Here is a 12,570-nt window from a genome sequence, read left to right on the forward strand (position 1 = left end):
ATCCCCACACATGCTCAGACATGGCATCTCCTTAAACATTACAGAGTGATAGTAGTGTGTGACATTATCAACTTCAAACCCAGGCTTTCGAGTAAAGTTGAGGCCTTTCAGTAAAAGCTTTGATGAAGGAATTAAAAAGACACAAAAGACAATTCTATGGTTAGATTTAACAATGTTAGTGTGAAATATGTAATTTTTCTTTGTTTAAAACTTATTTTGGACAAGATTAATTTCAGTTGCTGAGGGAAAAATTGGGGTGAAAGGACTTGGATTTTTTTTTTCAATTATGTGATTGGTTCACCTTCTCCTTTCCTTTATTTGAAGATTCTTCTGATTGATCAATCAGACTTGGTTGTTTTCATAAGCCCTTACTACTTTCTCATTGGTAGGTTTTTTTCCTGTTTTCCAGAGGCTTCCCTCACTTTTGTTTCGTATTTCTTCCCTTTCTAATTTTCTGCCGTTTTACTTTGAGCCAATCAACAAAATATGACGGAAAAAATGAAACAGCAAGTATGAGGCTTATAGGAAATGTGGACTATATGCAATTTATGAGCAGATCGCCCATGGCATTGCTCACAGTGCGTCAGAAGGTACACTGTTTTATCTCTTGTAATATACAATATATTATCAGGGCCACTGATTTATGGTGATTAAGTCAAATATGGTGATTAAGTCAAGTATTGTGGAAGTGTTGGTGGTATTTTCAGGCTCAAATTCCATGTTTGTGCACAAATTTACAAATAACATGTTGTTTGATAAGGATTATATGAAGTTAGGGAGTATATACTCTTGTAGTATCAGCTGTAGCACTCTCGCCTCTGAGTCAGAAGGTTGCAGGTTCAAGTCCCACTCCAGAAACTGGAGCACAAAATCTAGGCTGATGCTCCTGTGCAGTACGGAGGGAGTGCTGCACTGTCAGAGGTGTGGTCTTTTGGATAAGACCTGAAACCAACATCTGCCCTCTCAGGTGGATGTAAAAGATCCCACGACACCATTCAAAGAAGAGCAGGGAAGTTCTCCTGTTGTCCTGGCAAACATTTATCCCTCAACCAACACCACAAACAGATTATCTGGTCAATTACTTCATTGCTGTTTGTGGGAGATTGCTGTACACAAATTGACTGCCACATTTCCTACATTACAACACTGACTACACTTCAAAAGTACTTCATTGGTTGTAAAGTGCTTTGGGACATCCTGAGGTCGTGAAAGGCGCTATATAAATACACGTCTTTCTTTTTTATTCTTTTATAAAAGGAGCACAACAGTAAAATAATGAATCGTTGCCAGATCGCTGGTCAGACACAAGTTCACGCTAGGTCAAGGCTCTGTATCACCAGATTGCCAAACACATCTGTGGTAGAAAGGGTAAATGGAATCTGGAGAGACCATGACAGACAACTTCAGAACACCTAGTCATAATCTAAGGCCTGCACACCCAATGGATTTGCTACTCTTGGTAGAATTCAAAAAATAAACTGCAAAACATTTAGAACATTTCCACAACTACTATGTAACTATTTCCTCATTTTTTTCTAAACATTTACATTGAAGGAATGCACCAGTGGAAGGCCAGCATCATGATCTTATTCTCAAATATTTGGCTGACAAAAAAAAATCCTCTGGTTAACTTGATAAAATATAACCGGGAACTTCCTTGGAACTGCTCCAACTCCAGTGCTGTAACTTCGCCAGAAACCTTGTTTATGAATGTAAACAGAGATTGCAACGCACTTCCAGTGAATTTACAGTGGTGAAGTGGAAGCAGCTCTAAGGAAATTCCTGGCTATTGTTTTTAGACTTGCATGGATCGGCCAGAGCTCATTGTTACTGTAGTGAGCCTCATGTACCATAACCATTCCTCCAAAACATTATCTGCCTCCCACCCTAGGTAACCCTCCCCGTCATAGGAGCAGTCACCCACATCTATCACCTCACGGCTTGACTTTTCCAATGCCCTCCTAGTCAGATTCCTTAGCTCATTCTTAACTAACTCCAATGGATCCAGAGATACCTGCTTCTTATCCCAGACTAAGTTCTACTCACCCCATTTCCCACCAAATCTCCAATGGCTCCTTTTCTCCAAGCAAATCAATCTTGTCATCATTTATAAATCGCTCCAAGCCTTGCTGCACCCTACCTGCATAAACCCTTCCCGCTCTACATCACACCCTCCATTCTCTTGAGTCTGGTTTACTCCCTCTGTTCAACTGTTGATGGCAGAACCATATGGCATCATGGCCATCTGGCATTGTGGCTACAAGAGCCGGTCAGAGGCTGGGTATTCTGCGGCGAGTGACTCACCTCCTGACTCCCCAAAGCCTTTCCACCATCTACAAGGTACAAGTCAGGAGTGTGATGGAATACTCTCCACTTGCCTGGATGAGTGCAGCTCCAACAACTCTCAAGAAGCTCAACACCATCCAGGACAAAGCAGCCTGCTTGAATGGCACCCCAGCCACCACCCTAAAAATTCACTCCCCTCACCACTGGCGCACAGTGGCTGCAGTGTGTACCATCCACAGGATGCACTGCAGCAACTCTCCAAGGTTTGACAGCACCTCCCAAACCCGCGACCGCTACCACCTAGAAGGACAAGGGCAGCAGGCACAGGGGAACAACATCACCTGCACGTTCCCCTCCAAGTCATACACCATCCCAACTCGGAAATATATCGCCGTTCCTTCATCGTCGCTGGGTCAAAATCCTGGAACTCCCTTCCTAACAGCACTGTGGGAGAACCTTCACCACACGGACTGCAGCAGTTCAAGAAGGCGGCTCACCACCACCTTCTCAAGGGCAATTAGGGATGGGCAATAAATGCCAGCCTTGCCAGCGATGCCCACATCCCATGAACGAATGAAAACAAAAACCTGTATTCTGGTCTGTGCCAATTCTCTACAAAAGCCTCTTCAAATTCTATCTTTTTGATCACTCTACTTTAGTCACCTCCTAATTCAAGCTCGGTGTCTGATCTGTTCCTCTGTAGTGCCTTGTGATGTTTTGCAATTAAAGGTGCTATTTAGGGGGTTGTGGTACTAGACTAATAATCCAGAGAATTTGAGTTCAAATCCCACATGGCAGTTTGAGAAATTGAATTCAGTTTTTAAAAACCTGGAAATAATAAGCTGATATCAGTAAAAGTGACCATGAAGCTGTCAGATTGTCATAAAAAGCCAACAGTTCTTTGGGGAAGGAAACCTGCCGTTCTTAATTGGTCTGGTTAATATGTGACTCTAAACTGTCTTCTGAAGTGGCCTAGTATCAAAAGCAACAACTAGGGATGGTCAATAAATGCTGGCCTTGCCAGTGACACCCATATCCCAAGAATGAATAAATAAAAACATTTTAAAAGTGAGTAATTGTTCCACTCCCTTTACCTCATTCTTAAATGAGAAGGTAGGGTTATGTGTTTGAGTTATGGTGTTGCAGATATATGTTGAAAATTAGTTTGACATAAAGAATGATTATGAGAGTTCCCTGAACTAAAACAAGAAGAGCGAGAAGTCATGAGGCTAATTATGGTGGGGAAAATGACAGGCTCTGAACACATTATTCAGGAGTTCCAAGCAGTTGCTACTGTTGGGAGAAGTTAATGGTAATAGACAAAGAGGCAGGCGAAGAAGGATGTTGTTAAATAACGTGATAGAGCAGGGGCAGATGTAACATTCAGGGGCTGATACAGTCCGCGTGTGCAGTGACTTGCAAACATGATTAACAACAGAGAGAGAGAGAGATAGAGATGGAAGCTCAGTGACCAAACATGATTATGACCAAGTCTTGAAAATTCCCAAAAAGGTGGCAGCTCCACACAAAAGATATTTGCACCAAAGCATTTTAAAAAAAAATTCACTCAGGATGTGGGCATCACTGGCAAGGCCAGCATTTATTGCCCATCCTCAGTTGCCCTGAGAACATAAGAAATAGGAGCATACTCCAGCCATAAGGCCCCTAGAGCCTGCTTCGCCATTCAATAAGATCATAGCTGATCTTCGACCTCAACTCCACTTTCCTGCCCGATCCCCATATCCCTTGATTCCTCTAGACTCCAAAAATATATCTAACTCAGCTTTGAACATATTCAAAGACTCAGCATCCACAGCTATCTGGGGTAGAGAATTCCAAAGATTCACAACCCTCTGTGTGAAGAAATTCCTCCTCATCTCAATCGTAAATGGCCGACCCTTTATCCTGAGACTATGCCCCCTGGTTCTAGACTCTCCTGCCATGGGAAACAACCTCTCAGCATCTACCCTGTCAAGCCCGGTCAGAATCTTGTATGTTTCAATGAAATCACCTCTCATTCTTCTAAACTCCAGAGAATATAGGCCCATTCTACTCAATCTCTCCTCATGGGACAATCCTCTCATCCCAGGAATCAATCTAGTGAATCTTCGTTGCACCGCCTCGAAGGACCAAAACTTACACAGTACTCCAGGTGTGGTCTCACTAAAGCCCTGTACAATTGCAGCAAGGCTTTCTTACTCTTGTGCTCCAACCCCCTTGCAATAAAGGCCAACATGCCATTTGCCTTCCTTATTGCTTGCTGTACCTGCATGCTAACTTTTTGTGTTTCTTGTACGAGGACACCCAAATCTCTCTATACACCAACATTTAATAGTTTCTCACCATTTAAAAAAATATTCTGTTTTTCTATTCTTCCTAACAAAGTGAATAACCTCACATTTCCCCACATTATACTCCATCTGTCACCTTATTACCCACTCACCTAACCCTTTGCAGACTCTTTGCGTCCTCCTCGCTGCTTACTTTCCCACCTAGCTTTGTACCGTCAGCAAACTTGGATACATTACACGTGGTCCTTTCATCTGAGAAGGTGGTGGTGGGCCTTCTTGAACCACTGCAGCAGTTTTTGATACAACTGAGTGGCTTGCTAGGCTACTTCAGAGGGCATTTAAGAGTCGACCCCACTGGTATGGGACTGGTGACACATACAGGCCACCACCAGGTTAAGGGCGGCAGGTAACCTTCCCTAAAAAGAACATTAGTAAACCAGTTGGGTTTTTACAACAATCCGAAAGCTTCATTGTCACGGTTACTGATACCAGCATTCTATTTCCAAATTTTTAGTTGAATACATGAGTGTTAGCTATTGTAGTGCTTTTTCTTGAAGTATTCCTTTAGTGCTTTAAATATTTCAGTAAGCCTTTGATTCAACATTGCTGGCTAGCTTTTTTATAAATCTATATATTGCACTAATAAATAGAATTTGCTTCTTTATCTTCAACATTCTTTGTGAATGTCTCAATATACACAAACATCATGAAGCACAATTAGATAAGTGTTTTCAAACCAATCCAAATGTGCTCACAGAATCACTGTATTGCACTCATGAAAGAATGTGGAGAGAAATATTCTTGTTTTAAACAATATCTCCAATGCCAAATCAACAAAAGTGCAAGACCTTTCTGACCCAGAGTCTCGCGCGGCAGGTCAGAGTATCAGGGATGGAGGTCAGTGCACCTGAACCATGGTAGGGTAGATTTTAACTTCCGGCAGGGATGGAAAGTGGACAGTATCAGACCAGCCGCCCATTGTACAACCTGCCCAAGGATTGAAGTCCATGGAAAGGAAAATCGAGCGGAGTGTATAACAGGCAGTCGATCCACAAACGCTCGTTTTGCACCACAGCCAAAAGTTAAAATCTACCCCGATGTTTCCCATGTTACAGCAATTAAAATCAGAGGTGACTCTTGCACCCAGTTCTCCAACCCTGTGCCTCCTTTCCACACTGGGATGGGGTCTTGCAATTTTGGGGTTAAATGTCACGATACAATTAACATTTTAAATGTGGTTTTAAGAAACCAGTTAAGAAAAGAAAAAAAGGGGGGGGGCTTAATATAAGTGGAAGTCACTTCTGATCAATCAAGATAAGATTGAAACCTACTTTTAAGATGAAAATCTTCTCAGATACACCATTTCCAATCAATACGATGCAAAATATTGTTCATAGGAGGTTGCCATTTGGTCCATTGTGCCTGTGCTGATTCTCTGAAAGAGCTATCTAATTAGTCCCACTCCCCCGCTCTTTCCTCAGTCCTTCCTGCAATTGTTATGCTCAGTTTTTAGAAGATCAAAATATAGACCAAACATTTAATCCCTGATCATTTCAGACCAAATTGTATGCATTCCTCCCCATACCAGAATAATATATTAATTATCAGGTGATGACTAGCCTCCAGGGCTGATAATGACTTTTTGAATATGAAGGTGCTTTCGCTATGTGCAGTAGGTGCTTGGGAAAGCATAACTGAAGTGGGGACTCACATGTATCTCTTCACTTTCCTTGTACACCACTGGTGATTGAGAGACCCAGAAAGACTTGAGAAAATTATACTGTAGTGCCAATGGTAAATTACAGGTTTCCTAACCTAACTGCATGCTCCAGTGACCCTGGTTCAGCAAGTGATAGTTAAGTCTGAGCTTAAACTTCTACAGTCAGGGGATAGATTTCCAGATAACGGCACTGCTTTCTCTTGTCTGGAAGAGAGTTCAATGGACAATGTGGGTGAAGTTTCACTGCGGCCAAGCTGGGCAAGTTATTTGCAATGATACAGAACACTGAAATGCAGCCATAGTTGGTCTTGTGTTTCTTGCATAAACATGGTGTCAATTGGCAACTCATGATCCTCCTCCCAGTCATCATCTTGTCTGATGACCTTGCTCTATCTGTTTGACAATGTAGAGAGTGGATCTTGGGATGGTGTAGGTTACTTTCATCAAATCCATTGCTCTTCATGGCTTTTGACTCTTAAGGAGCAAGGTGTGGATTTTCTCTGGAGTCTGTCAAACAAGGTTACAATAATCTATTATTGTAGGGGAGATTTTCTGGGTTTGTGCCCAGGTACACTGAATGAGGCAAATATTTTGGGAGGGGCGGAGTGGGGGGGGGGGAGGGAAAACAAAAAAAAAAATCGAGCACATCGCCACGCATGCCTGCAAAGGAACCCCTCCAATTCTGATATTTGCAACACTCAGGGTGCTGATCTAGGAAAATCTCCCCTGATAGCTGGGGTAGATATGAGTTTTGTGGAATAGTGAAGCAGCGAATGAAGACAGATAGGGATGGGCTTTCTTGCAGATTCCTGCTTTTCTACAGATTTTTTTTTCCCAACTGTGTTTGGCATTTGTTTATTGTAAACAATTTTACAACACCAAGTTATAGTCCAGCAATTTTATTTTAAATTCACAAGCTTTCAGAGGCTACCTCCTTCCTCAGGTGAACAATGTGGAAAGAGGAAGGAGGAAGCCTCCGAAAGCTTGTGAATTTAAAATAAAATTGCTGGACTATAACTTGGTGTTGTAAAATTGTCTACAATTGTCAACCCCAGTCCATCACCGGCATCTCCACATCATGGCATTTGTTTGCCACAGCACAGGCTAGATAAGGTTATCAAACCAAGTTTGTATCCATGCATATCAAAAGTATCTGAAGAAATTTAAAAACCCACAAAGTAGCAATGAGAGACAGTACAATCAATGCTTCTGGACAGAGTTGTTGATTTAGTCTTCGAAGCATCTAAAATTGGCATTTGTCCAACCACTGTCTAATTTGATTAAGGCTCACCTGACGAAGGAGATAATCTCCGAAAGCTTGTGATTTTCAAATAAAATTGTTGGACTATAACCTGGTGTTGTAAGATTCTTTATAATTTGATAAAGTATTTGATGCAGTATCCTTTAGTTGCTACTGCATGCCTTTAGCTCACTTATCTACAATGCACTATTTAGTTTATTACCTAGCAAAACATAACAGAAAGGATCAGTATCGACATTTTCTTCATTATATCAAAAATCAAGAGAGAGTAGTTGAGATTAAATTCTGCCCAACATCTATTTTTACTTGGGATTGATCCCAAATGGCTGCACTGGAATCTCACTGCAAAAACCCCTATAGACATACACCGAAAGAATCAGTGTGCTGGCATGAATTATCTACATAACTACTGAAAGTGCCATTCTGATTAGTGCAATAAATGGCATCCTTTGAAGTGGCAGCTTAAAGTTGCTCAAGTAGAACACTCCGATTCTGTTAGATGGCTAGTTTCTGTCAAGTTGGCATAATCAGAAGTCAGCGTGTGAGAAAGTCATTTCTTTAAACCCACAAAAGAACAGCTACTTCTTCCTCAGGCCTTACTGGAGGAGCACTTGGCTGGAAAAAAGTGATATTTCCCATCTCACTTCTCTCTAGAACAGTGTACCCACATAGTTTGCAGCGTTACTCTCCGCATGCCTTCAAGAGGGAGCTGGACCAGTTCATAGCTGGGGCAGAGATTGCATCATATGAAAGGTAAGTGGATTAACAGTTAACATACGCAAGGTCAATGAGATCTCCTGGACTGGTTTCGATCGCCTGAGGTGGTTGGAGAGGAATTTTCCAGAGTTTTTCTTTCCCTTATTGGTCCTTTTTGCCTCTCTCAGGAGATTACATGGCGCTGGGGGGACAATGAAGTGTTTATTCATGGTGCTCCAGTCATCATGAGTGTGGGGCAGGCCTAATGGACTAGCTGGTCTTTTCCTGCCCGTTATTTGCGTATGTTCGATGTTTTCCATAAGCTCAGGGCTGTCAGAGTTTGTCAGTGCTTCATTTAATGTGCAGCTTGAGGAAGAAATCAGAATAGCTAATAAGTGGGAAGGCTGTCTTTGTGAAGAGGGAGTGGATTGAAGAAGGCTTCTGAAGAGGCCAAGTGCCAATATACCTATACAGTCACAACATTTCTCTTCAAGAAATGAGGGAAAATTAATTTATTGTTAAAAGGATTAACCCAGTCTAGTAAGTCACAGATTTAAGGGTGTGTGTAGGAGGTGGGGTGTTGATAAATTATAGCTGGAACTCTGACAGAAAAAGTTGGGAAAGATTTTAACCACTGTGTTTATTTCCACCCATACAAACCAAAGGACAAACTATCACTTTTAGATTTCTATCCACACTGGCCAATTCATCAGTTTCCCAATACTTTAAGCCCCAGGTGTACTAAGAGGTAGTCACGCAGAGTTATAAGGGGAGTAAATATATTTACGTTAGAGTTGGATCTAATTCTCAAAATGAATCTCCCTAGGAAATCCACAATGTGATCACCTGGCAGAATCAGAATGTATTAGTGAAGATACACGGGGCTATGTTGCACCTACCCGCCTTCTTTCCTCACTTTCTTTCTCACATGCTACTGCTGTCAGATGTGATGGTAAAGTCTCTTTACAATTGTAGGTCCAACAATGTGATTGCAAACTCTACCCAGGACTTTCCATTAGGTGCAACTGGCTGTAACTTATGATCATGGAATGGGTTAACCTGAACTGACCTAGCAAAGAGTGGGAACATTGAATGACAGCTATCCAACAGATTGATGACCGAGGGGCTCAGTGAGTAGCACTCTTGCCTCAGTTTGTGTGTTCAATCCCCACTCAAGAGACTTCAGTACATAAACTAGGCTGACACTCCAGGTGTTGCCTATCGGATGAGACATTAAACGTCTGCCCTCTCAGGTGGATGTAAAAGATCCCATGGCACTAATTTGAAGAAGAGCACAGGAGTTCTCGCCGGTGTCCTGGCCAATATTTATCCCTCAACCAACACCTATAAAAAGATGACCTGGTCATTTATTTAATTGCTGTTTGTGGGACTGTGCAAATTTGGCTGCTGCGTTTTCTACATTACAACAGTAACGACACTTCAAAAGTACTTAATTGTTAGTAAAACTCTTTGGGATGTCCTGAGGTCATGAAAAGTGCTACATAAATGCAAAGTTCTTTCTTTTTCTTTTCTTTCAAAGAGCCAGCACAGATATGATGGACCAAATGGCCTCCTTCTGTGCTGGAAGATTCTTTGATTTTGCTCTACCTTATGCTGCAGAATAAGAAAGCCCAGTATAAAAGAATGATCTCAACTGCAAAAAGATAAAGTGTAAGCAAACGCTGACCTTTGTTCATTACCTTCCTACTTGACGCCAGCCCTGGGTAGGCGATGTTCTCACTCATCTGCCAAAGGGTCACTGTGGCAGGAGCGAGATCACCATGAAACTCTCTCCAAGTTCCAACACTCTCACCCTGTGTTAAATATTCATAGAAAAGAACTTGCTGTGGATGAGGAAAGCTGCCTCCTCACTGTATTTTCAAATAGTTGGAGATTTCCACGTAAAACTTAACGGGAAAGTAACGTGAGCGTGAGAGAGGGCGAGGGGAGGGGGGCAGAGGGTGGTCTCGGGGGCGAGGGCAGGGAGAGGGCGAGGGCAGGGAGAGGGCGAGGGCAGGGAGAGGGCGAGGGCAGGGAGAGGGCGAGGGCAGGGAGAGGGCGAGGGCAGGGAGAGGGCGAGGGCAGGGAGAGGGCGAGGGCAGGGAGAGGGCGAGGGCAGGGAGAGGGCGAGGGCAGGGAGAGGGCGAGGGCGAGGGCAGGGGAGGGCGAGGGCAGGGAGAGGGCGAGGGCAGGGAGAGGGCGAGGGCAGGGAGAGGGCGAGGGCAGGGAGAGGGCGAGGGCAGGGAGAGGGCGAGGGCAGGGGAGGGAGAGGGCGAGGGCGAGGGCAGGGGAGGGCGAGGGCAGGGGGAGGGCAGGGAGAGGGCAGGGGAGGGCGAGGGCAGGGGGAGGGCAGGGAGAGGGAGAGGGTGTCTCTGGAGGGGGTTCCCTGGCGGAGGGAGGGGTGGATTCTGAAAGTTATTTACCTTCTCAGGTACTGCACTCCATCCCCGAACCGTTCCTCAAACTCCTCCCGTGCCAGTCTCTGGGCGCCTTGTGACCCATCCGCCCCAAAGGAGGACAAATCCAGTATTTCCGAAACCTCCTCGAAGCCGGCGGTGAAATCGTTGAAGTTGATGGAACCGTCGTTGTCCACGTCCAGCTTGCGGAAGAGGGGAGCGATCTGGGAGCGAGAGACGCTCAGCTCCCGGCAAACGCTGGAGAAATCCTCAAACTCGATCAGCCCCGAGCGGTTCAGGTCGCAAGCCGAGAAAAGTCTCCTCAAATCCGGCCGGGTCATCGCTCCCGGGTCCATCGGGCACCGGCTGACTGACACTGTAAGTCCCCCAACTTCTTACTTCTACTGAAACCCCCCTCCCTCCCTGAGGACTGTGTCTGGTTAATACTCAGGCTCCTTGCACCAGGCTGGGGGTGTGGACAGTCTCTTGACGTCTTTGCATTGCCCAGAGAGAGTGTCTGACTAATCCCAGTGCACTGGGTGCAGCGGCTCATTCCACAGATACTTAACATGAAACAGGCGAATTCCAGCAAACAGGATCAATCTCAGCAGGAATCTGTTAATCAGTTTGCACTGTTCTGCATTGGTTGCAGTATTTTAAGCCACTTGCAAAAGTAACTTGTGGAACACAACGCAGTGCAGATCACTTCTTTTAAAATAAAAGTCTTGAATATAGCAAGCACTTCCTGTAAGCGTCCCCATTCCCCGTCCACAGTTTAGTTGTAGCAGGTCAGATTTTACCATATTCTCTGACACGTCGGGAGCAACGCCACGGGGAGATCTGCTCGTATAAACCCAGCAAACATGGACAGTTCATTCAACTTTCAGGACAAGTTGCAAAAATCACTTTCTCTCTGTTGCAAAATCTCTGCAGCAAACTCAGTTGGTAGCACTCTCGCCTCTGAGTCAGAAGGTTGCGGATTCAAGTCCCACTCGGGCGCGGTGTCTGCCGGTGGGCACTGCAGGGACTGGAGTGCATCCTGGACCCATATAATAAAATTATAATTAGACACTTATTTTGGGTTTACTGGTTTACTGCACATGAACATACCCTAAACCCCCCTTCTCATAAAAGGGGGGCCGAAAACACAAAATACAGAGAAAAAAAGTCCCACTCAGGAGGCTTGAGCTGACATCAAGGCTGACATTCCAGTGCAGTGCTGCACTGTCAGAGGTGCTGTCTTTCAGATGAAACATTGAACCGAGGCCCTCTTTGGTGGATGTAAAAGATCCCACGGCACAATTTCAAAGAGCAGGGGAGTTATCCCTGGTGTCCTGGCCAATATTTATCCCTCAACCAACATCTAAAACAGATTAACTGGTCATTTATCACATTGCTGTCTGTTGGACCTTGCTGTAATACAAATTGGCGTTTCCTACATTACAACAGTGACTACATTTCAAAAGTACTTCATTGGCTGTAAAGCGCTTTGGGACACCCTGAGGTCGTGAACGGTGCAATATAGATGTAAGTCTTTATTTCTTCTTACTCTTCATCCAGTTTCTTATCAATTCCCAGGATTTACCTGAATCCCCACAGCTTTGAGTTTAGTTAATAACTTTTTGTGTGGAAGTTTGTCAAAACCTTTTTGGAAGTTGAGGTACACCGCATCCTGGGGCTCACCACAGTCCCCTTGGGTTGTCACTTGCTCAAAGAAGTTGAGGCGGTTGGTCAAGCAGGGCCTTCCCCTTCTGAATCCATGCTGACTGCTGTTTACTAGATTGTTATTATACAGATAATCCTCAGGGTACTCCTAATAACTAATTCCATTATTTTCCATAGAATGGAAGTAAGACAATAGTTGCCTATGGCTGTTTAGTCACTCTTTTTGAATATGGGCATCACTTTAGCCTGTTTCCA

At 44.1% G+C, this 12,570-nt stretch overlaps 1 protein-coding gene and 1 long non-coding RNA gene across 6 annotated transcripts in view; one reads left to right on the forward strand and one right to left on the reverse strand.

The window, feature by feature from the left end:
* Positions 1–11,120, reverse strand: part of rasef2 (RAS and EF-hand domain containing 2) — an 86,153-nt gene extending 75,033 nt beyond the window's left edge. The window contains exon 1 of one of the 2 annotated variants that reach the window (XM_067971591.1): positions 10,678–11,112. In XM_067971591.1, the coding sequence (XP_067827692.1) occupies positions 10,678–11,006 (329 nt within the window). In that variant the 5' untranslated portion in view covers positions 11,007–11,112. Of the gene's footprint in view, positions 1–10,677 lie in introns of both variants that reach the window. The other variant, XM_067971593.1, reaches the window with a different exon arrangement.
* The window catches only part of LOC137301881 (uncharacterized), a 144,407-nt gene that overhangs the window by 44,703 nt on the left and 87,134 nt on the right, over positions 1–12,570 (forward strand). The gene's annotated exons all lie outside the window — the stretch shown is intronic.

This window comes from Heptranchias perlo, chromosome 34, assembly GCF_035084215.1.
Source record: "Heptranchias perlo isolate sHepPer1 chromosome 34, sHepPer1.hap1, whole genome shotgun sequence".
Lineage (NCBI taxonomy): Eukaryota > Metazoa > Chordata > Chondrichthyes > Hexanchiformes > Hexanchidae > Heptranchias > Heptranchias perlo.